Source organism: Falco cherrug, chromosome 4, assembly GCF_023634085.1.
Source record: "Falco cherrug isolate bFalChe1 chromosome 4, bFalChe1.pri, whole genome shotgun sequence".
Lineage (NCBI taxonomy): Eukaryota > Metazoa > Chordata > Aves > Falconiformes > Falconidae > Falco > Falco cherrug.
Genome location: NC_073700.1, coordinates 27,921,708 through 27,946,291, shown reverse-complemented (window position 1 = coordinate 27,946,291; position 24,584 = coordinate 27,921,708). Strand labels below are relative to the sequence as shown.

At 42.4% G+C, this 24,584-nt stretch overlaps 1 protein-coding gene across 8 annotated transcripts; it reads left to right on the top strand.

Annotated features, from left to right (window-relative positions):
* Nucleotides 1–1,240: 1,240 nt before the first annotated feature.
* On the top strand, nt 1,241–22,595 carry PRPSAP2 (phosphoribosyl pyrophosphate synthetase associated protein 2). Of its 8 annotated transcripts, XM_055707884.1 has the most exons (16): nt 2,152–3,285; nt 3,422–3,531; nt 5,508–5,558; nt 6,108–6,668; nt 6,778–9,014; nt 9,095–9,214; nt 9,807–9,957; nt 11,093–11,145; nt 11,266–11,332; nt 12,309–12,481; nt 13,444–13,559; nt 17,121–17,176; nt 19,546–19,694; nt 20,461–20,531; nt 21,240–21,386; nt 21,908–22,595. In XM_055707884.1, the coding sequence occupies exons 7-16, from the start codon at nt 9,839–9,841 to the stop codon at nt 22,064–22,066; spliced, it is 1,110 nt and encodes a 369-aa protein (XP_055563859.1). In that variant the 5' UTR covers nt 2,152–3,285; nt 3,422–3,531; nt 5,508–5,558; nt 6,108–6,668; nt 6,778–9,014; nt 9,095–9,214; nt 9,807–9,838; the 3' UTR covers nt 22,067–22,595. The 8 variants fall into 8 exon arrangements, with proteins under 8 accessions (XP_055563856.1, XP_055563859.1, XP_055563853.1 ...); XM_055707881.1 differs by lacking the exon at nt 2,152–3,285 and adding an exon at nt 1,241–2,137 and having other exon boundaries at nt 6,108–9,014; XM_055707878.1 differs by lacking the exon at nt 6,778–9,014.
* Nucleotides 22,596–24,584: the final 1,989 nt, after the last annotated feature.

The window sequence follows — 24,584 nt, the reverse complement described above, 5'->3', positions numbered from 1 at the left end:
TGGTAAACTACAACATCGATTACCATGTCAAGGTTGTGCAGACCAACGTTTGCTCTTTCTGTTTTTCCTTGTCTGTTTGCAGAGCCCACGTAATTCCTTGTGACAAGAGCCTTTGAGAGTGTTGCGCCAAGGCCTTGGACTCCTGCCATGCCTCTCTCCTCACCCCAGCACCCTTGAAGGTCAGGACTTGAAGTATTGACATGGTTTGTGGTAGGAAAGCAAATAATTTTCTGGGTCATATGGACATCCAAGGTGGGTACAGGATTTCCATGAGACAACATGACTTGAATGCAGCAGAGCGTCTGGGTGATCTAAGGGATTACCACTGGAATACCAGTAGGTAATTAACTACAGAACACCATCTCCTCCCTGGCATCCTAGCCAAGCGCAGCATGCCTCCTGCACCGCAGCTCTGTTTCATCAGCTCACCCCATTCAGCTCCAGACCTGAGACCAAGCTGCTCTTTCTCTCTCCCTCAATAACCCTCCCAGAAGTTACTTCCACTCTAAGTGGCATGTTATTATGGCTGAGCGAAACAGCAATTCTGTACAAAGCTGAATGTCTCTCTGCCTGATGGGGAAGGGGCTGAGAAAGCTTTTAAACAGCCATTCCTGAGAACGCTTGCCAAAATACTTTTGGGAGAAAAAAAGAGGGAAGTAAATCTTTTATCGATGGTAATGGCCATTGCTGTATTACAGGATGCACTTGAGATATGGGTCTGCCATGCCGGGTCTGATCTCTAGCCTTTGTGCAGTGAGAAACCGTGCTGACATCAACGCAGGGTCAGGCTGCCAAGGGAGTCGTTCCAAGATAAATCCCCCATTGTACTGAATTCCCTCATATTCTGACTATCTCATTATCACAGCAATAGTTGTGATAGTCCCTTATTCCCAACCAGGAGGCAGGCTGTTCATTCTCTCTGATACTTGTGCATGTCATCCGCTTATCTAGAAAAGCTTGAATGAAAAAAGAAAAAAAAAAAAAGAGGAGGAAAATATTTTCCAAAGGCATGCAAACAATCCAAAGAGGTTGAATGACTCTTTTGGCAGCTGTGCCCCCCTCTGACGCAGCTTTGCTCTCAAGGCTCTTTCAGATGCGATCGGAGGGGTGGAACAGCCTGAACCCCCCAGTATTTGCAGTCATTGGGAAAGGTGCTGAACCTGCTGCCCCGCTGGCGTGAGGCCCTCATTGGTCCCGCTGAGGGGCCGATCCAACTGCCCCGCTCATACAAACTGCGGGCAGGGATGTGCAGAGCTGTTGGGGCATGCGGGGTTCAGGCTGTGCACGGCAGAGCCTCAGCTGACAGAATAAGCAAGTTTTGATAGTCAGAGCATTTGGTATGAATTAGCAGGCTTTAATACTTTGGTATTGAGCAAGGTAGATATGGAATCACCAAAACATCTTGGGGAAGAGCTCAGAAAGACTTGGCAGGTGATTTTTGGCTAGAGGTTTTGTCACAGGATGTGTCTTCTGAGTGCAGAAACTGCGCTGGCTGGAGCTGTGGTCCAGACCTACCTTCCAAGAAAGGTGGCAAGGGACAGTGACACTTCACTAGCTGGCACAGATGAGAAGAATCACGTCATGGGGCCAGTTCGGGTGATGGATGACAGAACTTTGTATGCTGAAAAGAGAATTTGCAGAATCCAATTACAGACTGGTTGTGTCCTGTACTGATTCAATCACAGACCTAAGTGGCACTGGATCAGCGTTACACTTTTGGTCAGACTAGGGTCTAGCAGATGGTAAGATATTCTTATACTTTTAAGCAAGTGAAAGTAACTGTGTTTTTTAATCATGCTGAGGGACAACCATGGTGTAAGTGGATCTTGCAACAGAGCTGCTTCTGTAACAAAGACAGGATCTTAGATGATGATGTATGAAGAATCTCAAGGAGTTAAAGTCCTTGGGTGAATCGCAGCACACAGTGGGTCCTCAGCCTCTGTGGATTATTGCTACGTCTGGCAGTTCTATGCTGTTTTAGCAAGCACATAAGTCAGGGATCTCAACAGGAGCTGTTGCTGCCTCGCTTTGGAGGAGAGAGCGCAGCAGGTGACTCTGGAGCTGGGAGAAGCAGCAGAGGTATCAGGGAGGAAACCAGCCAAGAAGGACGTGGCAAGCAGTAGCTCAAGAGGAGAAGGTATTTTCTCCTTGGAACCTGGATGAAAGCACGGAAATAGAAACTGGGCTTAGAACATTAAAGAGGGAGGAAGGAGTGGGAGCTGAGACAGCCTTGAAAGTACCAGCAGCATGATGGTGGGTGCTAACGAATGGGAGGGAGACTGCAGCAGATGAGGAAGTTCTCATTAAGGAGAACTTAATGAGACAATAAAAGCCTTTGTGAAACCTAGTAGTTCCCATGCCTTTCCTCTGGTGAAGCTCTCCTAGTAGGTAAAACTTTTAAGTGTCCTACTCTTGAGCTTGGGGAATCAACTTGCTAGGTAAGGTCAAGCAAAAGATAGTGCATGAAGGTCTGACAGCAGAACCTCTTCCAGATCTTGCCGAAATCAGTCAGGTAACAATATGGCAAATTAGAGGACTGATATTAGTAAAGAGCTTCTCTATGAAGGAGAGATGTTGATAATAGTGTTAGTAAGTGGTGCAGGCCAAGTGTTACCCAGGTCTCTACAGCATTTCTTGGTGTAGCAGCTGGGTGAGGGTCCCACCCAGCATGGGAGTTAACCTGCTATCACTCATCCAGGATTGGTCCTGATGGCACCAAACCGGGAAGGGAACAGGCTGCTCTTTGCTGGTTGCACTTTGCTTCTTCCCTGCACCTCACTCAGCTTCTGTTGAGCTGTACAGGGCAGAGTTGGTACCAAATCTTTCTTTATGCTCCCTAGTCTGTCTGTGTGCATGTAAAGCACTGGATCTTTTCTCCCGTGCTCCTGAACTCTGGTTTAATTTGCAAGCTTGCTGTACAGTGACCAGTGATGAACTCAGGCCCTTCCTGTGTGTTTGCTAAATGCCCGTACAGGGCATGATGCATGTGTGCTCTCTGTTCATAAAGGAACTGTCGCTTAGTGCAGTAAATGGAAAGTCAATGCTGGGACCCAGTAGGTAGAGCAGAGAGGAACAGGGCACTAACCTAGTGTTTGGCTCTAGCTGTGTAGCTGTTCAAATTCCCTAAAACGACATGACTTCGCCATCCAGTTCAACTGCTTTTGACTAATGGCAAACCATATCCGTGAACGGAAGGTGATGGATGTTAACTGGATGTTATACAGACTTTGCAGGACAGAACGGCACACAGATGCAGCAAAGCAGAGAATCTGAACAAAGCAAGAGGTGCTACTGCTGGTTCTTGTTTCAGGGTAGTGTTTGTTCAAACCCTTGCCCTCTCACCCAGCCTGAGAGGTTTGTCTGTGCAGTGACCTGTTAAATGCTGGGTATTCTAACAAGCCTCTTGTCTCTTTGTTTGAAGGCTGGTTGGAGATAACCCCGTGTTGAAGCTGATGCGGCAGATCTGTTAGTCACTGCAGACTGACCCAGAACTGAGAGCGTGGTTAGAAACAGGAAAATAAACTGAACTTGGTGAGTATTTGGTCAAAGCCTTATGACTCAGGAGGAACAGACTGTAACAGAGTAAGTCTGTGCCTATTTACTGCAGACAGCCAAGCCATGGCTAGGCAGTAATATTTGATAAAACAATAAGAGAGTGCTGTCTGCTTACCGAGCCCTTCACAAGGGTAAGACATGTTCTCTGCTCCAGGGCCTTTTTTTAAGGCACTTAGATTCCCAGACATGGGGAATGCTATTTTCCAGCTGACTCTTCAGAAATGATAAAGCTACTTTTCCTTCCCTTGATTCAGAAATGCATTTATAGCTGCTTTGAGTTCTGCCTCCCTAGCTGGATAATATCCAAGCCATCATCTTCTAGAAATTAGACCCGGTTGTTCCCAAGACAGTAAAGCTCAATGCAGGGAAGAAGGGAGGTGGTGGCTGTTAGGCTGTGCTCATCGTGGAGGTGCCAGTATGCTCCAGAATCCCCCAGCAGGCTCAGAGGGGCTGTGTAGGGTAGAGGACACTTTTAGGATACCTCGTAGGATCAACCGTTGAGAGAGACCAGACCTATTCACACAGCTCTGTTGGATTAAATAAAAACATTTCTTTAGTGTACTATGTCTGATAATTCTCACCATCAGGTGGTTTGGTAAAAAAAAAAAAAAAAAAATCCACTTTTTTTTTTTTAACCCCCGCTTCCCAGCCCGAAACAAACAAAAAAGCCAATCTGGCTGAGCAGTGTGATGGATGGAGCTCAGGAAACTGGAAGACAGTAACATTTGTCTTCTCTCAGGTGACAGATGCAGGCTGTCGTCCAGCCAAGCACTGGATGAGCAGTGCCCTTCACCTTGGCTGGACTAGGTGCAGGGGCTTGTTTTGTACAAGTCTGCTTGCCAGGGTTGCATCTGGATTAAGAACAAGAACCAGTATATTCACACCCAGCAAATTTTCAGAATTCCTTAGATGACCAATTGATTCATTGTAAATAAAGTAAAATCTGGGTGTTCACTCGAAGCAACTATTTCTTAAACTCCTAGCATTTGGATAGCATATTGTAAAATTAACAAATCCCTCTCCCTTGGGAGTGGAGATTTAAATTCACATTCCTCTGACCAGGAAGACAGAGGTGGGAAAGAAATTGATTTGCTCTGAGAAAACAAAGGCAGTAGCCTTATAAAAAGGATCAGAGGATAGAATCTTTTAGTTCCTAGTTCTGTGGTTTGCTTAAGCAATGTCAGGAATTTGGGGCAGCACAAATCAAATAGTCAGCAAATTTTGGGTGCCCTAGGGTATTGAAAAATGCTTCTGGGGAAGGCTGCTAATTGCATTATGGGTCAGTGCTTCACCATGTGTTGTTTCTAGCTGTTCTGCCTTAAACTGCTCTGCCATACCAGCCTGTAGTGAAATCCTGTGATGAAGACTGATGCTAAGAGAGAAATCTCTGCTAACAAAAAGTTCAAAACACCCTTTCCCTTTGTCCTAAAACCCCCAAAACAAAAAAAAAAAGAACTTACTAGGGTCAATGACCCCAAATCAACTGTGGAAGCACCAGCCATAAACAGAAAAATACAGACTGAGAAGGGTAGGGGTGGTGAGGTGTTAAGAGAGGTCTGCTCTCTTACACCTAAGCGTAGTTCAGAAGAGACTCTAGGCAAGGCAGAGGATCGTTGTTGCATCTCTGTGAGGGTACAAAGAGGCTTATGGCCTCTCTGCTCACATATTTCAAACAGATGTCTTTGCTTTGTATGAGTGCTGCAAGTGGAGTGCTCTACATCTGGCAGCTGCCCCGCAGCTCCAGGTTAAAGTGCTCTCCTTCCCCATCTCTGAGTCTGTTGAAAAAGCAAAACAGGAGACAATTCATGCAGTCTTGGAAGGCATGAAGCAATAAGCAAATATTGTGAAATACGGGGAAACACTGGCCTGTGAATATCTCAAATGGAAAATGCAGCTCATAATGGCAGAAACCGCAGTTTCAAAATATGAATATAAACGTGGTCCTTTTGCAGGCAAGATTGGAGAGCAGTCCCGGCAGCTGTGGCATTTCTTCCTCTTTCACGGTATGACCAGCACAAACAGGGCTCTCTACGGGGGTGCTCAAGGCCTTGCTCCAATGCACCTTGCAGTCCGGCAATAACTAAGCTTAAATGCTTTTTGTCAGAAAAACTGCAACAGAAAGTACCCAATTTGTACCTTTACGCTAAACGTTAAAATTCTGATCCATAACATGCTGTTCATCTTGGGCATACTGAAAAGTGTAATTTAAAACAGCTTCTAGCTACCCAGGTAGTGGGAAAACATGGTGCTTGGTTTTTTATTTAGAAGGTGGTGGGCCCTGGCAAGAGCTTTGTCCTCCTGTGTCTGTGCAGGGTGACTGTAACTTCGTCAAAGCAGTGAAAGGACCCAACTTTTATCGTGGGTGCTGTCCTGCGTATAGCTGGGCTTTTAAACAGGGCAACTAAAATAAGTGTCTTGCTGCAGATGTCAAATGCATCTTCATCCAGTTTAGCCTATGTATATTGCAAGGAGGGCCCTGATATGTATCAGGGCCAAATGACGTATGCTCTTGACAACTGAGACCACTGCTTGTTTCTCTTCTTTCTTTCCAGAAAAGCTTCCTTCTCCACAAACACCGCTGGGCCCGATGGCAAAGGCGGTGCTCGGCGGGGCTGGTGAGGACCCACCGCTGTGGTGGCGGTGCCCGGAGCAGCGCGGCGCTCGGCTGTCCCTGACAGGGACGTGATGTGGGACCTCCGCTCCCCGGCACCCCGCAGACTGGTTTACTCCGTATAGACTTTGCATCGGAGCTCTCCCAACCCTGCTGGGGGGCCTTACCCACCCATCGTGCTCTTTTCTTATTTTTGGGGGGGGTAGGTGGGAAAGCTGAACTGCGGCTCTGGTACTGGGTCCCCCCAGCAGGTCGGAGGCCGGGGAAAGATGGCGGCGGCTCCCCTCAGCCGCCTCGGGGCCGGGGCGGGAAGGGGGGCGGGCGGGGGGGAAGGAGAGCGTCGCGTCGCCCCCGCCCCTCGCGTGCCCGCCCTCCCTCCCGCCCTCGCCGCCATCTTGCAAGCAGACAACCGGAGGGGCTGAGCTCCGCTGCTGTCTCTGCCTCTCCCCCTCCCCTCCGGCCGGGCTGCCTTCTCCCGGGGCCGGGGGGCCGGAGCCGGCAGGTAAGGCCTTCAGAAAGTGGCACGCCCGCCCGCACAGCCCACTTCAGCCGGCTGTGTGAGGGCAGGACCATCCCCCTTCCCCAGCGCCTCTCTCCCCTTCCCCGGACAGGTTTCCGCCGCCTGAGGAACGGGCTTCGTCGCCCTCCCCTCAGGGCCCTTGTGGGAGGGGGCACTCTCCTTGGCGGCCCCTTTCCCGGGCTGCTCCGGGCTCCCCGCCGGCCGCCAGCCCTACAGGTGAAGGGGAGCGGCGTGCGCGGAGCCACGCCGGGGGCTGCGGCGTGCCCAGGCCTCTCCCTTCGCAGGAGGGAGCGGATTGTCAGGTACCTCGGGGAGCCAGGGCCGGCTTCCCCTCCCAGGGCTGTGTATCCCACCTGGAGCAGCTGAAGGACTTGTAGGGAGGTGTGGGGTGGAAGGGTCTGCCCTCTCCGTTTAGCCCAGGGGGACAGGTTAGTGTGGAGGGCCCTTCAAGGCCAGGGAAGTTCCCTGTGGAAAGATGGGTGAGAGGGTTGAGCTTCCCTCCAGCCCGTGGGCATCAATTCTTTAGTACCAGGGTTATCCTGTACAGTTATTCCTGCCTCTGTTGCTTTCTGTGTGAATGTGCTCCGTTCATGGAGGTGTAAAAGCCAGTAGGAGCAGGGCATCATGCGTACCCAGTCCAGTAATTGTCATGTTTATCATGATGTGTCTGTGTAACTGCAGCTCAAAAGAAAGCATGGGAGTTCGTGGGCTGCAGCCTGCTCTGGTGCATGTGTTCTCCCAGATTTGATGCAGGCTTGGAAGATTTATCCACCTCAAACCAGAGGATTATGGTCCCATGTACCCTTGTGGAGTCATGTCTTTACACATCTAATAAAGTTTTTTGAGCTTGCCATCATCCCAACACCTGTTTCAAGGCTGATACATCAATATTACTCTACAAATGCCACTTCTTCCCCCGCCCCCATCTGTAGCCCGCTTGTTGCTGCTGAAGTACATCCACGAGGTAGTCATTGGCCTGTGGTTATCTGAAGAGCTATGTTCAGTGTTGCTTGTGAATATGTCAGTATCTTATTGTGGTGTAAAATGCACCCTGAACAATAATCAGGAACTGACAACTCTTGTCTTTCAGCAGATCTCTTAATTCTCCTCATTTCCCTAATCCATGGAGCAAAGACAGTAACACAGTTGGAAAAAACTGTCTCCAAAACACCATATGAATGTTTTTAGTAACATTGGAAGTTGTCTCTATGCTGCTCCCATGTAACCACACAAGCAGGGTGCTTTCAGGTGGTGTTTTGAGACCTAAATGCATTTTTAGTGCATACTCACTTCGTTGGATTTAAGATGTGTCTTTAACACCATTATGAATATTTGATGAGTGATGGCCATTAGTTAACAGCTGGGAGTTATGGAGAGTAAGTGTGCAGCAGAACAAAGGAAGAAACACTAGCCAAGGGATGGGTTTCTCCTTAAATCGTTGGGTACTTAGTTTGGGGGGGATATAGTGATATAGTTGAGCTTTAGACTGGATGCCTGTAACCATAACTGCTTTCTGGGATTTTTTTTTTTAAATTGTCTTGTCTGAAAGAAAGGGGTGAAAGGGGTAGAGTCTTGCTTTAAGTGGTATAGGGGGTGCCACCAGGTTCTAGTAGAGCTGAAACATCTAGGTGTTCAAATTCTGTTACTAATGCTCTCTTTGTGCGCGTTTTGGAAGTTTTGATGACAAGCAGGTTTTCGTACACAGCAGTTGAGTGTAGCTCAGCCTCTTCATGAAGAGATTTGTTGTTAGGACGTTCCTGACTTCGCTTTGGCTCTTAATTGAGAGTGAATCGGGTGCAGTTTCTGTGGCAAGGTCAAACTGAGCAAGAGTGTGTGTAGTTGCAAAGGTGGGCTGAATGAGTTTCTTATATAGAGCTAGCCAGCTGTTCCTGTAAGTATGAAAACTTGTTTTCCATTTAGATGCTGTTTTGGAGTACGTAATAGTACCATCAGTTTTTTATAACAGATAACCTGTGACTATTGGATAATTATATTTCTCAGCAGGGGGATGTTTACCAGGAAAGAAGCTATTGGTTTATCTAACTTCCCTTCACTTTGTTTTGAATTATGCCACTTGTATTTGATATTTTCGGTTTCACATGTAATGCTGAAATGGATGATGAAGGAGTGGGCTATTTATACAGCAGAAGTGAAGTGCAGTAGCCTAGGAATTTTTGAGTGGAGTGTTACTTTGATCTATCAGTGGCTGCTGGTCAATGTGTTGGTTTTTTTCTTTTATTTGAATAAAATGTTATAGTAGAAGAAGTCATGAAAATGTGATGTTACAAAGGATAAAAGGTGTCAAGATGGAATCCCATCAAATCCTTGGTGAGATTAGTGGTTTGTGTCTTTATTTGGAAAAAAAATTGTATATATTTCCTCTTGATATTTTTCTCCTGTTTTCACAGGAGAAATATTAGTATCAAAGAATGACAGCTACTGCTTCACCAAGTGGATGCATTGTGCAAGAGGTCATTATTTACAGCTACCAGCTTTATTGAACTCTTCTTTACATTTCATCCTTATTTGTAAGTTTATAATTTATTGCAAAGTGATGGAAAGATATGCAGCTATGGAAATAGACTCTTGTAGCCAGTTTAGCAGAGCCAGGACCCAGGAGCTCTGTTCAGCTCAATTCTACCTCTGACTGGCTTTGTGATCTTGAAAAAGTCAATAAATGTTGCTGTGTTTTGGAAAATGAACTGGACAAGTTGATGGAAAAGAGAAACAGTATTACTAGATGGTAGGCTGAGGAAAACATTTTAAAAAAGGAAAAAATGTTGAAATTCAGAGGTTGTCTAGGGTGGGGTTTGGAGACCTTGAGGGAGGCATTCTGGTGGAGGGCATGTAAAGCTTGGGGGCAGGAGAAGGAAGGCAAGGCAGGCTGGAGTCCCTTTCTTTGTGCCTTATTGTTGGGTACGCTGAGCTGGGTCAGTAAACAGTATGGCTTGTAGGTCACAACATTCTGTCTGGATATATTCATGGTACTGTTAAAGTGGTGATAGATATTAAAGGTGCTGGAAAATACAGGCTTATGAGAAACTCATCACTTTCTAAACAGAGCAGATTTGTTTTTTGTTTTTAACAATGTGGCTCTAACAGACCTTTGATCTCTTGCAGTCTTTTAGAAGCGGAAAAACAACTTAGGTTTGATGTTTTGTGTGTCATCGACTGAAATTGGGGCCATCATGAATATAACCAAGGGTGGACTGGTGCTGTTTTCAGCTAATTCCAATTCGTCATGCATGGAACTATCGAAGAGGATTGCTGAGTAAGTAAAATCTCCTGCAGGGCAGCTTAGGATCTTGGTGTTGTTATGATGGGACTAATTTTACTAAAGACTGATTTCTCTGTTTAAGGACAGTTCCATGGGGAAACTGCCATGGTTTGCAAGAACATCTAGTGTGCTGTATTGCACAGTGTGTTTCAACAGGTCAATAACAAAGGAAATAACTTGTGTTTAAATTGTTTGATGGCAGGTTGTGATTGGCTGCAGTATTTTAGACACATGGGAAGGCTAATGTTTGGATAGCGTTAAATAGTCATGGCAGAAGTTTTTATCGTTTACTTATTCTATATAGCGGAATTTTCTTAGATGGCAAAACTGCATCCTGCTCACTGTGTATTTTAGGTGGGAACATTTGTTGAGCTTTAAATGCATGAATAGCTTCAGCAAAACTTTTATGATGTAAGTAAATTTTTACCATGCTACTGTAATGGTATTAGGATGCATAACATAACCAGGAGTCTTGCACGTGATAGTTTCTTCCTGAGGCTTATGTACCCATGGCTAGGTGTAGATAGGAGGAGAAAGGAGAGTGCCAAGGAACTCAGGTTACGCATGGCAAGGATTTGGGCATAAGTGCACAGCATACTTGGCTGTCTCCTTTGTTTAGTGATGGGGGTCTGTTCTAGTACTAAAGTGGAATAAATACAGCAGACATTAGTCTTCCATTATTCATCTAGTAGAGCTCAAAAGTATTTCCTATTCTCTATGTTGATGTTTTTTCTATAGAGAAGAGCGATGTAGAAATGGTCTTTTAAGCATTGTGTATGTTGCCATGCATATGTACATATCTATGGCAACATATATAGAAATATGTATTAAAAAATAGAAATTGTTACATGATTTAGTATTCATTATTTTTTTTCTGCTGCCTGTTCTTCTGAGCTTGACTTGATAACGAGTTTAGCTTAGCCTGCAGTGGAGCTTCTGGAAATTGTAGCTGCTTTATTAAGAGGTTTTCACTATAATTACTGGTTTTATGGTGTGGGATTTTCTTCCCTTGGTTTTCTTGTATGAAATACAGCCTTTTCAGTAATTGTTTTGTTGTACGGGCTTTGCATTTGTTTTGCTCTTCATATTCCCATATTGACTTCTACTTTTCTTTTTTGTGCTCCTGCAGGCGCTTAGGAGTGGAGATGGGGAAGGTTCAGGTTTATCAAGAGCCAAACAGAGGTGAGCATTTAACTGGCAAACCTGGAACTTGCCTAACTGTGATGTGCATGTATTGGCTACCCTTTTCTTAAGAGTTTGAGTTTTGCTATTGCAGATATTACATATTTCTCTTCTTGGCAGAAACAAGAGTGCAGATTCAGGAGTCTGTGAGAGGAAAGGATGTATTTATCATCCAAACGGTTTCAAAGTGAGTAACTGTTTAGACACTGTGCTAGCATTTTGACATGGACTGTACATAGGAATGCTTCTGGTTTAGATTTTCTTCGCATTTTATGTATATGATGCAGTATAATAAGCTTAGATTACCTAGATAGAGGCTTCTCTGTTTTTTTTGTTGTTTTGGTGTTTTGGGGTTTTTTATATGTTCAGAATGAAGACTTCAGCATAAGCTAACTGCTCTTGTTTTAGTTTTCAGTGACTGTGTCAATGAAACTTTTTCCTGGGTCTCTGCATTCATTTGTTAAGTGCATGCTTTTGCTTATCTTACTCTCTTTAAATCCTTTCCTTTTCAGCTATCCGTCTCCAGCACCATTACAAAACTCTAAATATAGGAGGAGCATTTCCTAGGCAATGTGTCCTGTGATTCAGAAAAAAACTTTTTTTTTAATGTGAAAAGAACTTTACAAATTCTAAGTCTTTTTTTAAATGGCAACAGAAGTAGCAGGTCTCTTAGTTGATGACTAGTTCTTATCTGAAAAGATACCCTCTCAATCTTTCCATTTAGGGCAGAAAATGGATAGTAAATATTTAGCCTGCTGTTGGCTTGAATAAGAGGAATGTGTTGTAAAATGTGAAAATTTTTTTTTTTAAAAAAAGCTTATCTATATCAAAAATACATACATACTGGTTTGTGCACGGTACAAGGAGATGTTGGAGATAAATTACAGACTACTTTGTTACAGCAACACAGTATAACAAAAACTGCTGAATTGCCCAAAGTAGCCAAATGAAAAAGTGAATGAAGTGTAATTCTAGTGAAGAATTAAAATGCTGGGCCCAGGGCAATTACCATCCTGAGGTGCACAGCTGGATTCTTAGTGAAGATTGCTCAGTCACTGTAGGCTCCACTACCCAGGAGTGAAATTCCTGGAGTGGGTATAAGTACTGTGTTGAATACAGGATTTTTATGCACGAGATACAGAACTAGATGCTTCTCGTTCCAGGGATGTGAATACTACGATCATGGAACTCCTCATCATGGTGTACGCTTGTAAAACCTCCTGTGCCAAAAGCATTATTGGAGTGATTCCTTACTTCCCGTACAGCAAACAATGCAAGATGAGGAAAAGGGGCTCCATTGTCTCTAAATTACTGGCTTCAATGATGTGCAAAGCTGGTAAGAATGCAGGCTGTTATGAAATAATCAGGGCAATGGGGGCTTCCGCTGTCACCTTGCAGGTTTTGAGAGGTCTCTGCAGAGAGGTTGTTTAAAAATAACTGCCAAGTTTTTTGTGCATTTAAAACCCACATAAGAAAGGAGAATGTAATTAGAAATGTTTCCAAATTACAAATTTGTAAAAAAACCCCAAACTTGTAACAGCCATCTTCCATTGTGTCCCACTAAGCTGGCAATATCAGTCTGCTGGACTCTGCTGCTTTGGGCCATGGTATCCATCTCTCATAATACTGTTGTCTGCCTTTGTGACACTCTCAAACAGTTGTGCCTTGTCATATCTATTCTTTTTTTAAACTATTGGGTGAATGCACTTTGTTTCCATCCTTTACATTTGAGATAACATGGGAGAATGGGATGATTCATTTTCACAGCCTTCTAGCACGTTTTCTGCTCCTTTCCTTTTGCTCCTGTCCCTGGGAAAAATGGGCAGCTACAATGGACACTGGGATCTGGTTTCTTATTTGGAGAGAAGTGTTTTGATGATTATGATTTGGGCCCATTTTTCAGGAGTTCAGAACTCTAATGCTAGCTGTGCTGGGGTCTTGCTATGTGGCATAGGACAATTTATCTTACTAGTGCTTCCATTTTGTCATATGTTGAATGGAGAAAGATCTTACCTGCCTCAGTGTGGCACTACTGAGTCAGTTATGTAGTGTTCTGAGGTTCTTTTAAAAGCAGCACTGTAGAAATCTTGAAATGTGATAATGCTGCTGTACTTGAGGCACACAGTTAATATGGTACATACATTCACTAAGTATAGTATTCTTGTTCTAATGCAGTTTAGAGATTTTGTTCTGGGCAAACTTCAGTGAAACTTTATAGAGAAACAGAGTGTATCTATTGTTCTCTCTTACTTTTCTTGACGAGCTTCTCCATATGTCTTTTAATTTCTTTTTTAAAAGGACTGACTCATCTTATTACCATGGATTTACATCAGAAGGAAATACAGGGCTTCTTCAATATTCCAGTTGATAACTTGAGAGCATCTCCATTTTTACTACAGTACATCCAAGAAGAGGTGAGGAGGGCCTGCTGTTACAGTTGCTTTTCTAAATCATTTTTTTGTCATGTCTCAAGGCTTCTGAAACAAAGTCCTCTGAAAAGACTAACTCTTCAAACAGAATTTTAAAGGGGGAATGGTCATGTTGGGGTAACTGGTTCTTTTCTTCCCCACAGGTTTAAGTTTTGCTTTTGTGAAGAACTGGCATTTTCTTATCCATGCAGTGGTGCTGTTCTGTCTTCTTACATATATTCCCCTAACCAGTATTAAAAAAAAAAAAAAAAAAAAAAAAAGGGATTTTCTTGCTCTTGATGTCCCCTTCCTTTCCTGTTTCCAGTTTCCTTGACATTTATAGGATGGACTGCTTGTGTAGGTGTAATTTATACTGCATTATGAAAACACTTTGAAAGTAAAGCTGTAAACTATGAGAGGGCCTATCGGTCATGCTCTGAAAGAAAGAACAGATGACTTCTTGTGTGGAAATCTACACGTGCTGTTTGTTCAGCATGCCTTGACTTGAGGAGCTTAACTTCTGATGTTCCATACGTCCATTTCTCCATTTTATTTTTATAAGTACTTTGAGAAGTGCCACCAGTAGATTCATATATACAAATTGTGCAAGTGATAATTGTAGGTATAAGATGCGTATTACACTTCTGACTAATGAAAACTTGGAATAAAGCAAATGCTTTTTTCCTGGTGAGAGAAAACATTTAGCTCACACTTGAATCCAGGTTATTTATTTCTATAGAGATATTAATGTCTCAATTTAAAAACAAACAAACAGAACCAAACCCAAACCCAAAGCAACATGATTTTATTATGACAGTGTTAACATCTGTTTGGGGAATCAGTTACCATTTGAATCCATTGTTACAATTTCTTTTGGTAATAAGAGTCAAAGAGGATGATAGAAAAAAACTCCAGGCTCTGCCTTTGCCACAGTCATTCATCATGTATACCAGGAGAGAGGAGTATTGCACACTGTAAGCACTTCAGAAGTTAAAAAAAGAATAGTGGAAAACCAAGTATGCAGACACAAGCAAGTTGTGCCTTTATATGTTGCTTGAATGTATGGAGTATGGTTGTTCACAACATCATGGTCCTGGTTTAGTCTGGAAGCACATTTTGATACATGAACTCTTAATGGTTTCCAAAGAATTGTTGCAGCTTTGAGTCTGGCACTGCTGTGCAGTCTAACAAATTAACATTTGTAGAGATCTGCTGAGGTATGTGTAGAGAGGTCTTAAAAGATCCTTTCACATTTTAATTTCTTTGTTCCTCTGCTTGTCCATGAGACGACTTGCTAAAACTAGAGTTGACTGAATGTATCGATCACCTGGGATCTATATTGGCAAGTACGTACGTTCACCAGACAGGTCATATCTTTTGTTAAAAGTTTCATCCAGCGCTGCTCAGGAAGAATGTAGTGTTTATCTTAAGTTCACAGTGGCAGCAGCTTGCTGTATGTCCTGCACTGTGGATGCCAAAGCATGAAAAATGTTTCTAATAGGAGTTGTGATGGGGTATATTGAGTAGCATGAAATAGAGTCCAGCTTGATAAGAATGAAGGTCACTTAAAAGGGATTTAACTGAAAGGTAAGAGGATGAGGGCTTGTAGTTGTTCCCTGTTGGAAATTTATGCATAGGTGTAAAGAGAATTCCTTGGTGTTCTGGGATGAAGACAGGCCAATCAGTGAAATTAATGTGGTGTAAAAATAATTTGGTGTTTCTCCTTTGTATGCTTAGCTAATGTTTGATACTTAGTGACCTCTCTCTTCTATGTGTACATGTTAATCTTAGAGTGATGTAGCTCTTTGTTACAAGGAGTTGTTGATGTCTTACTGTCTTTGGATGACACTTCTAGCGTTCTGACTTCATTTTTGAAGAGCTGAGAACAAATTTGATAATTTGGCAGGGGAAAAATGAGGCAACTGTCTGAACAAGATCAAAGCGCTTATTATGTCAAGTGACAGGCCCTGCCTTGTCCATACCTTCCATCATGTTAATCTTTATAGCCTGTTGTATAACTAAGTGTTTGTAAAGGACAGAGCATGCTGAATTCCCAGTATTATAGGTGGAGTTAGTAACAGTCGGGATTATTAATGTTGCCTGACATGTCCTCAGAAAAGCTCTTGTTTTCAGTTGGTTAGGCCCATGCCCAAGTTCAGAACTTTTCCCACAATGTATTTCAGGTAGAGTACTTTTGGAAATACTCAGCCAGTGTGGTTTGTATGTTTGATGATAAGATTGTGGAAGAATTTACCTTGCTTGTGTTTGAACAAAACCCAAGTATTTCTATGCTCTGGATCTGGTATTTGACATCTGACAGCAAGGCGACGAACTGCATGTCAGGGTATCATCTTCAAAAATCTGTGAAATTACATTTGTAACAGATAATCTGCAGGTATTTAATAAAGAGTCTTCTGTCCCTTAACACTGGGATTCTGAGGATTGGATCTGCTCTGTAGGACTTTGCTTGCTATTGCAGCTGAGAGTGGCTGTGAACTATCGTTACAGTGACTGATAAAAGGACAGAGGTTCTCTGTACGCTCTGTGGCAGACAGGTTGTCTCAGGGCAGCACAGTGAAGAACAACACTGAGTTTGCAAGGAAGGGGGGTAAGAGGAGATATTGGTAAGACGAGAGATTAGAGGGAGCATAGATTGCTGCTGGAAAGGAGGACTGACAGGGCAAATGGTGGAATACTTGAGAGTTTAGGGAACAAGGAAACATGAGTCTGATGTGGAAGATGTGGAATCAGTGTTGGCAGGGAAAATGGAGATGAACTTTTGAGAGAAGGAGACTAAAATGGTGGCTAAATGGAGATGAGGAGTCTGGAGTGAAAAGCCAGTGTGAGAATGGGGCAGGACAGGAGCAGCAAACTTTGGAATGGATTGTGCTTGTGAAGACTGACTGAAGGACCCATCAGACCTTGAAATGAAACTCTTGACTTCTTGGCCTTACCACTTTGCTGCTGTTGGCGTTTGCAGCAGCATCCTCTAGTGCTGGCTGGTGCGGAAGCCGCTTTGCAGCAGTGTTAGACTGTGATGGCAGGATCAGTGCAGCAAATAGGGGATTTTTATCCCTTTTGATAGTCGATATGAAGAGTCACTATGATGTGATGGATAGGCATTACTTTTTTTGGTGTACTCTGAAAATCAATAGGAAATAGATGAAATGCTGTGTTTTCAAGTGATTAAAGACTGCCATGGGTGCACACAAGACAATTTAAGTTGAACTGGAAACTTCTTTCTTTGATGGTTTCCTGTTTCTTTTAACACTTGTCAGTGTAGCCCTGATGTTCTTTTAAAGCAGTTACTTTCGTGTGATCTACAATATAACATGGTGTTTGTGAAAGGTACAGTTTTTAAGTTAATACCTGAATTTCCTAAATACCTGTTTTTACTGAGCTGTGAACTCTGATCATGTACCATGGATTCTTGAGGTTGCTTTCTTATGTTAGGTGGAATGTTCGATGCTTAAAATTCTTCTGGCAAAATAAAGTTCTCTGATTCTTACTGAGTTTAAATTTGTCTAAAGATATGAAGTAGACATTGCTATCTGTTATTTACTACAGATACCAGACTACAGGAATGCTGTAATTGTGGCCAAATCACCTGCGTCTGCAAAGAGGTGGGTAAGATCTGCTCTCTTGTGTTAGAGCAGGAAATCTCTATCATGATTTTGTTCTTAGGATCAAGTGAAGGACAGATACCTGGTAATTAGAAGATGCAGCCTTCAAATCCCTCCCAATACTGTTAGATGTGTAGTTCTTACATCATTGTTATAATAAATCTAAGGAGAGTAAAAACCAAACAAGTGAAAGGATGAGGTAGATCAATTTGGCTCTTAGGATAAAGGAGGTATTTAATCATATTATATTTCTGTGCTTTTACATTATAAATTTCCTCCTGTAAATGAAGAAAAATTGCTGGAAGTATAATGCCATTAATCCAAAGTATTTGCTTAACATGGTCGTAACTTGGAACATGGTTGATCAGACCCTAAATACAGATGGCTTACCATTTCGCATGGTGAAACAGGATTTGATGTTGGAGATTATTTTGACTGTGAAGTCCTTGTTGGCTGAACGACTGTTATTAATCCATGAAGCTTTTTGGTTGACTGTTCCTAAACTCTTTGGGATTACACTGCTCTCAGCAGGTGGTGAAGAGTTGGATGATGGTTTAAGAGATACTGTATTTGCTGTGGTGACAAACCAATAGTTTGTTGAAAAGTTATCTAGACTTTCCTGCCAAGGAATCAGGGTACTCTTTGTAAGAAAGGTTTTTGTTGATTTTATATAACAAATCAGAGAGACTTTAATTTGTAGAAGTATAGTGAGGGGAACAGTCTTTGTCATCTTTGTTTTCCAGCAGTACTTTTAATGTGATTTCTTTTCTTTTGACCAGTTATTTTACATTTGCTTGTCTTTGATGGTTTCTTTTACTTGGTGTCCGTATTGCCTCTTGGGTGTAGGCTGGCATTTGTTGAGGCATTTTCATACTCGTCAAGTAATTGTGCATGCCAGCAAATAGTCTACACATAACCTTTGATCAGACAGATAGGTTGCACACGTAACTGATTTGTGTAGGAGAGGATCCCACAGCTGTATTGTTAGCTTCTTCATGTGTACATGTGAGCATTTAAGAGCAGTATTTGAGGAGGTATTTTGTATTTGGAAAAGGGTGATTGAATGTTTCAGCCTAATCAAGGAAAACACTTTTCAGATGAATGCCTACTTGTGAAAGAGAACCTATGCTTGCTGAAGTTCAGAATGTTTCTGTAGTTTCTGAGCTTACTGGAAAACGAATAAATCATTTTACAACATTTGAACTTTACTCAGTTTAATGCTGCATTTTAAAGTAATTATTATAGTTTCGTTGATAGGATTATGACTTCTAAGTTATAACTTACTGTTTTGAATCATAGTTTATCTGTAATTAACTACTTGGAAAAAATATCCTAACTGTATGATAACCACAGGGCAGAAGATTCTTCATGTTTAATTAACTGAGCATCATGATGGGCAAATTATTCTCTGGACTTCGAGTTGTTTGGATAGTGAAACAGGGCTTAAGTGTAAAGGAGGTGATTTAGGCCACAGGTCTTAAATGCTGATATTAGAATGGAGTGACTCACTGTAGACATAATAGAGGCTGGCTGGCTGGCTGGCTTAGGCTGGATACCAAAATCTTTGGTGTGCAAGGTAAGGTAGGATGAATCTGCTAATTTTTACTTGCTGCTTCCAGTATTTGGGATACAAGCTCTATCTGTGCAATTCCTATTTTCCTGACTCTACTTTCCCTACTTCCCCAGATAACCTTACACTTTTTTACATAGATTTCTAATTTTAGTTGAAGAAATACAACATGGTGAAGGAACTTCTTGTAAGCTTGTAAAAATCCAGGCTGTTTAACTTTGAAGTGTGGTTTGTCAAGTGTGGCAAAATGATCGTCTGGATTCTCTTTTCTGTAGGATTTCTAAGGTTATGTCTCAGAAGTTCAGGGATACTGTCCTTAGTGCCCGTCTTGCTTAAAAATAAATAGGTGGACACTTGTTTCTGTTTTCATGTGAATATTTTTTTCCTATTAAATGTAGACAATCCAGGCATCTAGGCTATTCTTGGCTACTGTTAGATGAGACCTGCTAAAGTGTGGGTGAAATCTCAAGAATGCTGAAGGCTAGGAAATGTTTTTCTGACTGGGCAAAACAGAAGGGAGTAATCAGAATTATGTGACTTGCAGCATTTATCCTTTTGCTTCAAGGCCAGTATGGGTCCTTTCAAGGTTATTCTGACTCTCACAAGCCTGGTGAAAACAAGATACTAAGGGGCAGGTGGGTTCTTCTGTGTGTGTTCCTAAAATTTTAGGATCATTCCATTTTTCCTCTGAAACATGAGAAATAAAATGGAAATAGGTTAGGACTGCATGTATGTGAATTATTTTAAATGTAACGTATTTCTGGTTTTGTGGTTTTCTTTTTTAACCCTTTCCCTACAGGGCACAGTCATTTGCTGAGCGCTTACGGTTGGGAATTGCTGTGATTCATGGGGAAGCTCAAGATGCAGAGTCTGACATGGTGGATGGTCGGCACTCACCACCTACGGCCAAAAACGTAGCTGCTATTCATCCCAGTTTGGAGATACCCAGTAAGTAAGTTTGTGTGTGAAAGTTTTCACCTGTTGTATTTTGTGGGTTTGGGGAATGGGACTGGCAGTGATGGACCATCAAAAATGAGTGGTTCTTTAGGGGGAAAAGAAGATTATTTTTTTCTTAATAGGGAGAAAAAAAGATTCCTTTTTGATGCTTTATCCTTGGTTTTAGTGCTAGGCTGTATGTGAGTTCTGTGCCCTGGGCAGGAGGCGCTGTGTCATTACAGGCAGTCAGAAAAGCCCTTGGCAGAGGGTCCCACTTTTTTGCCATTTACTTTTCCTGTTGGAATTTTTCTGGGACACAGAGCTAATAAGCTGAACTGAAACTGTTTTTGCGTGTGGCTGTAGCTGTATAGTGTCGTGGACCTTGACAGAGTAACTTTGCTGAACGTGGATCTATAGCTGTGCATGTAAAACTTCATTGCATAAACCTTAGCATGGATCTCAGTAGGGTCTGCAGACTGGTTGTATCTGCAAGCTGCTATATTCTCTGAACTAAAATTAAAAATTAATTGAATTGGTTGAAGAATGTGGGTATAAATGAATGTAGTTAATACTTTGGCTAAGCCTAAATCATTTATGTATTAAAATCCTGCTGATTTTTCCCAGTAATGCTGTGATGATTGAAATAGTTGTTGCTTCTTTTCTGTCTGTAACAGTGATGACCAACACAAAGTGTATGTTTCCATGCTTGAAGTAAATTGTATAAACTCTCTCTTTATTTCTCTTTTTTACCCCTCTAAAAAAATTTGCCATGAATCAGTGCTGATTCCCAAGGAAAAACCACCCATCACAGTTGTGGGAGATGTAGGAGGAAGAATAGCTATCATTGTGGTAAGTAAGATGCTGTCACTTCTGATAAATTATATTAAAATGTTAAAGTTGCAGGAATCAAGTAGGTACTCTGCTGTATCAGCAGCTAAACTTTTGTTGATGGTGAACTTTTGATACTGCGCTTTTTGTACCGTGAGGCAGTATTCTGCAGTCACTGAAGCTGACTGTGTGAACTATGAAGTGATCCGTGCTGAAAACCAGCATTTGGGCCTTGTTGCTATGAATAGACCAGATGAAATTCTGTTCAAGTGCTTGCCTGAAGGTGAGAAGTTTCAGGTGGTGCTTACACATCAGATTAGGGGGAAATTACCATGTTTCTATTCTGTGAATTTAGAAATGCCAGTGAAGTAGAGATGATGCAGTTATACTGTTTCTCCAAAGCAGAGTGTAATCTCTGGGCTTGTCACAGAAAAGGGCAATTTTCTGTGAGTCTGGTTTTTGAATGAGTGTTGGTTATTTTGGCTTTTCCCTCTTCCCCTCATGGAGCAATCCTTTGGCCCCTTGATGTTGCAGTAGTTTAGGACACTCTTGTGCTTTTTCGCCCTCACCATCTAGCTCAGGTCTCAAGAACAGCATGAATAAAAATGTCTGTTTTGCATCGGCTGTAAACCATTACACTTGAAGAAGATGTGATATCGGTCTGGGTGTGCTGTGCTGATCTGTCTGAAGACGTGGTGAATCTTCACTAACTCAATCTTACTTTGACAGGATGACATTATAGACGACGTTGACAGCTTTCTTGCTGCAGCTGAGACCCTCAAGGAGAGGGGGGCTTACAAGATCTTTGTAATGGCCACGCATGGCCTGTTATCTTCAGATGCTCCCAGGCTGATAGAGGAATCTGCAATTGATGAAGTAAGCACGGATTCTGAGTTTCTGGTCCAATGATTCAGTGTTTTTTAAGCAAGCAGTTTTCTCCTGACTTGATTATTAAAATGTACTGGTATTAAGAATTTAGCTGGGAGATTCCTGGGTTCAGGCTTTTTTACCAAGGAATTGCATGTTAAGAGTATTAGCATCTCCGTGTCCTTAAACTATAGCGATGGGAAACCAGGGAAGTAGTGAGCTGACAGATGCCAGGATTAGCAGACTTTTCTCTTCAGTGCAGGGGATATTTTTCATACCTTCCTTTGGGCCTGCGCGGCAGAATGAATGGAAGGAAGGGACAGTGCCATTAGTATCCATGGATATGTGCTATCCTATAGCAACACATGGTTCTTCCTAAGATTTTGACCCTGACAGTAATGTAAAATCTTGTTCTTTTACCAGCAAGGGTGGCTTCACAGGATCTGGTGCGTGTACATGCCCTTTTGCAGTTCTAATATGGGGAGGAGGAAAACATAACAGAACTTTCCAATCATTTTTTCTTTCTGTAGGTGGTTGTTACAAACACAATTCCACACGAAATACAAAAACTCCAGTGCCCTAAAATCAAGACGGTGGATATCAGCATGATCCTCTCAGAAGCCATTCGCAGGATCCATAATGGGGAGTCCATGTCGTACCTTTTCAGAAATATAGGACTGGATGATTAATGCTTCTTTAGTCTAAAGAAACATCCCGGGCCAAACTGGAAGCGAACAGATAATGAGCTGTGAAGCATCATGCTTACCTTAATATTTCTATTGAGCCACTTTTTATTTTCTCTTGGTTTAAGTATCAAGGTAGAACAGTTTTTAAGAGCTTTTTTTTTTTCTTTGCAGGTGGTTATTTTTTTGGGGTGGGTGGGTGGGGAATAAACATTTTACAAAAACTGTTCTAGTTGCTTTTAGGTTAGTTGCACTATATACATGATGGAAAAAATCCACAAAACACTTGAGGCAAGAATTTGGCTTCTAAATTAAGCATTCCTTTTCCAAAGCTGCTTGCTACAAGTGCTTTAAAAGATAATAAAATGAAGTGACTGTATAATATTTTCATTTTAAAAGCCAAAAAGGTTGTACTGTTGTATGCAGTTCAGTGATTTTGTAGGAGTGCTTTTATAGAAAAGCATATGAAATATGCACCTGTATTTATTTTCTGCGACAAAGAATAAAGACTTGTTTTGTGTGAGCTTTCTAAAAATCTTCATGTACTGGTCACTTGTCTTATAAAGTGTGTCCCCTTAAAAATGATTTGCAGGTATGAAAGAATTTGAGGTGAATTGATTCTTTTATGCTAATGTGTTACTTTGGAGTACGAACAGGTTTCAGGCTTCTTGGCAGTAAGGAGAGTAATGTGTGTTTTGCTTGTTGTTACAGTGAAATGCCTGCAGAGGAGGTGTAGAGGCTGCTTTTCCCTAAAACTGATACTCGTGGCCATTTTTCAACCTGTCTTCTGCTGAACAGTCTTGTAAAATGCAAAATGCAACCTTTCACCATCCAGTTGCAGGTGCTGTTGAAGTGTTTTAGGTTAGTTGTAATTTGGCAGTTACGGCACACTTCCAGTGCACTGCTTTGCTTTGGGGAATGTGGGAGGGAGTGAAATCTGTGGCTGGATGTCAGGGAGCAATGGGGACTTGGGAATACTGGTGGGGCAGAGGTCCCAGCTGGTAAAATCCGAATCGGCTCATCACAGGTAAACCTGTTTTTTCAGAGGTTTCTGGCCTGGCCTTAATGCATGAATGAGCTAAAAAATATGGCCATAGTGCAGTGCTGAACTTGTTCACGTTTGTTTTTCCAACCGTCCTTATGTACGTGCAAGTGGAGTGGCCGGCTAGCTGCCAGACTGAGCTTCCAGCCTCAGAGACTTGAAGTTCCTGACCTGTTGTGGAGAAACCAATGGTGGAATTAACGGGCGTTTAGGGGTGGCTTGGTCTAATCTCTCCATCAGAATGGCCTAGAAATTAGTATAAAACTTTTGCCATGTTCAAAGCCAGAAGTGAAAATTAACCTTTGACACGATTTCTCTCTGTTTGAGACAAACTTCCAAGGGCTTCAGAAGGTTCATTTGCTTTTGAAGGTAAAACCTGGGGTTTTCTTCCTTCCCTTGTCTGTCTTGGTACAGCGCCGGGCCCAGTGGAGGCATGTGTCTGAAGAGCTAGATATTGCTAGTAGATCTATAATACTTGATCTTGGTGCATTCAGCAAGTGAGACGGTGATTTTGTTTAAGCAGCTGCACGCTTCTGTTCAGATAATGCTGTTCTTCATTCCGTGAACTTATTTTTCATAAGGTTATTTTTTGATTTTTGCAGAGTCCTGTCCAGAGGGGTATGTTCTGCCTCTCTGAAATGACCAAATGCAAGGCTGTACCTGGTTGTACTTCAATGACAGTCAGTTATTAAACCATTCAGCGATGTTAATAGATATACCAAGCTGATGTATTAACACTTGTATGTACTTTGAAAGTGTTAATGCAGGTTAAATTCCAGCTGAGCAGTGAGGGAGACCTTCAGTTCCTCTCCCAAGTGTACAGACCTGCTCCTTGGTGCGTTGGCGGCTGTTTCAGAGAGAAATATGCTGAGCTGTCTCGGTGATGGGCATATTAGTTGCAGTGTCTTTATTTGTTAGTGAGACCTTGTGATACATGGTTGGAAAGCGTGCTGCCACTTGAAAATGCGCCAGCCAAGCATCCAGTGCAGCCAATAGTATCATTACTAAATACCCCAAACCATGACATTGAAAGGTAGTTTCCGGCTGCTTGGTTTGTGTTGGCTGTTGGAGGAACAGCTTCATCTCTTCTGTAAGCATTTCTGCTGGCCAGCCCTCACTGGCATGCTGAGGCTCCGCCGTGTAACTCCTGTGTTCGATCGTTGCTTTAGCATGTAGAACCCCCCCAGGTTTGCCTGGTTTTGTGCAGTGTGATTACTGTGTTGTTTAGAACTCAAGAATTTGGGAACAAGTTGCACTCCTAAGACGGGGTTGTTGGTCCTTTGGCTTTTCATGGTGTTGGGAGTGGTTGAAGAGCAAAGCATGTGCATCTTCACTTGGACGGTTTTTCACACCCCTTTCATTGCAGCATACAACTGCAGAGCTACCTGATCTCTACATGCTTTTTTCAGAAGCAAAATCAGATCACCAGAAATGCTAGCTATTCTTAGAGGTATTTCTCTGAGAGCCTTCAAATGTAAAGAA

Bases quoted from the DNA above. Each gene is read 5' to 3' on its own strand.
- PRPSAP2 (XM_055707881.1), top strand. From the start codon at position 9,839: ATGTTTTGTGTGTCATCGACTGAAATTGGGGCCATCATGAATATAACC. The intron at 9,958-11,092 runs GTAAGTAAAATC...GTGCTCCTGCAG, and splicing joins CTATCGAAGAGGATTGCTGA to GCGCTTAGGAGTGGAGATGG. The intron at 13,560-17,120 runs GTGAGGAGGGCC...TATTTACTACAG, and splicing joins TACAGTACATCCAAGAAGAG to ATACCAGACTACAGGAATGC.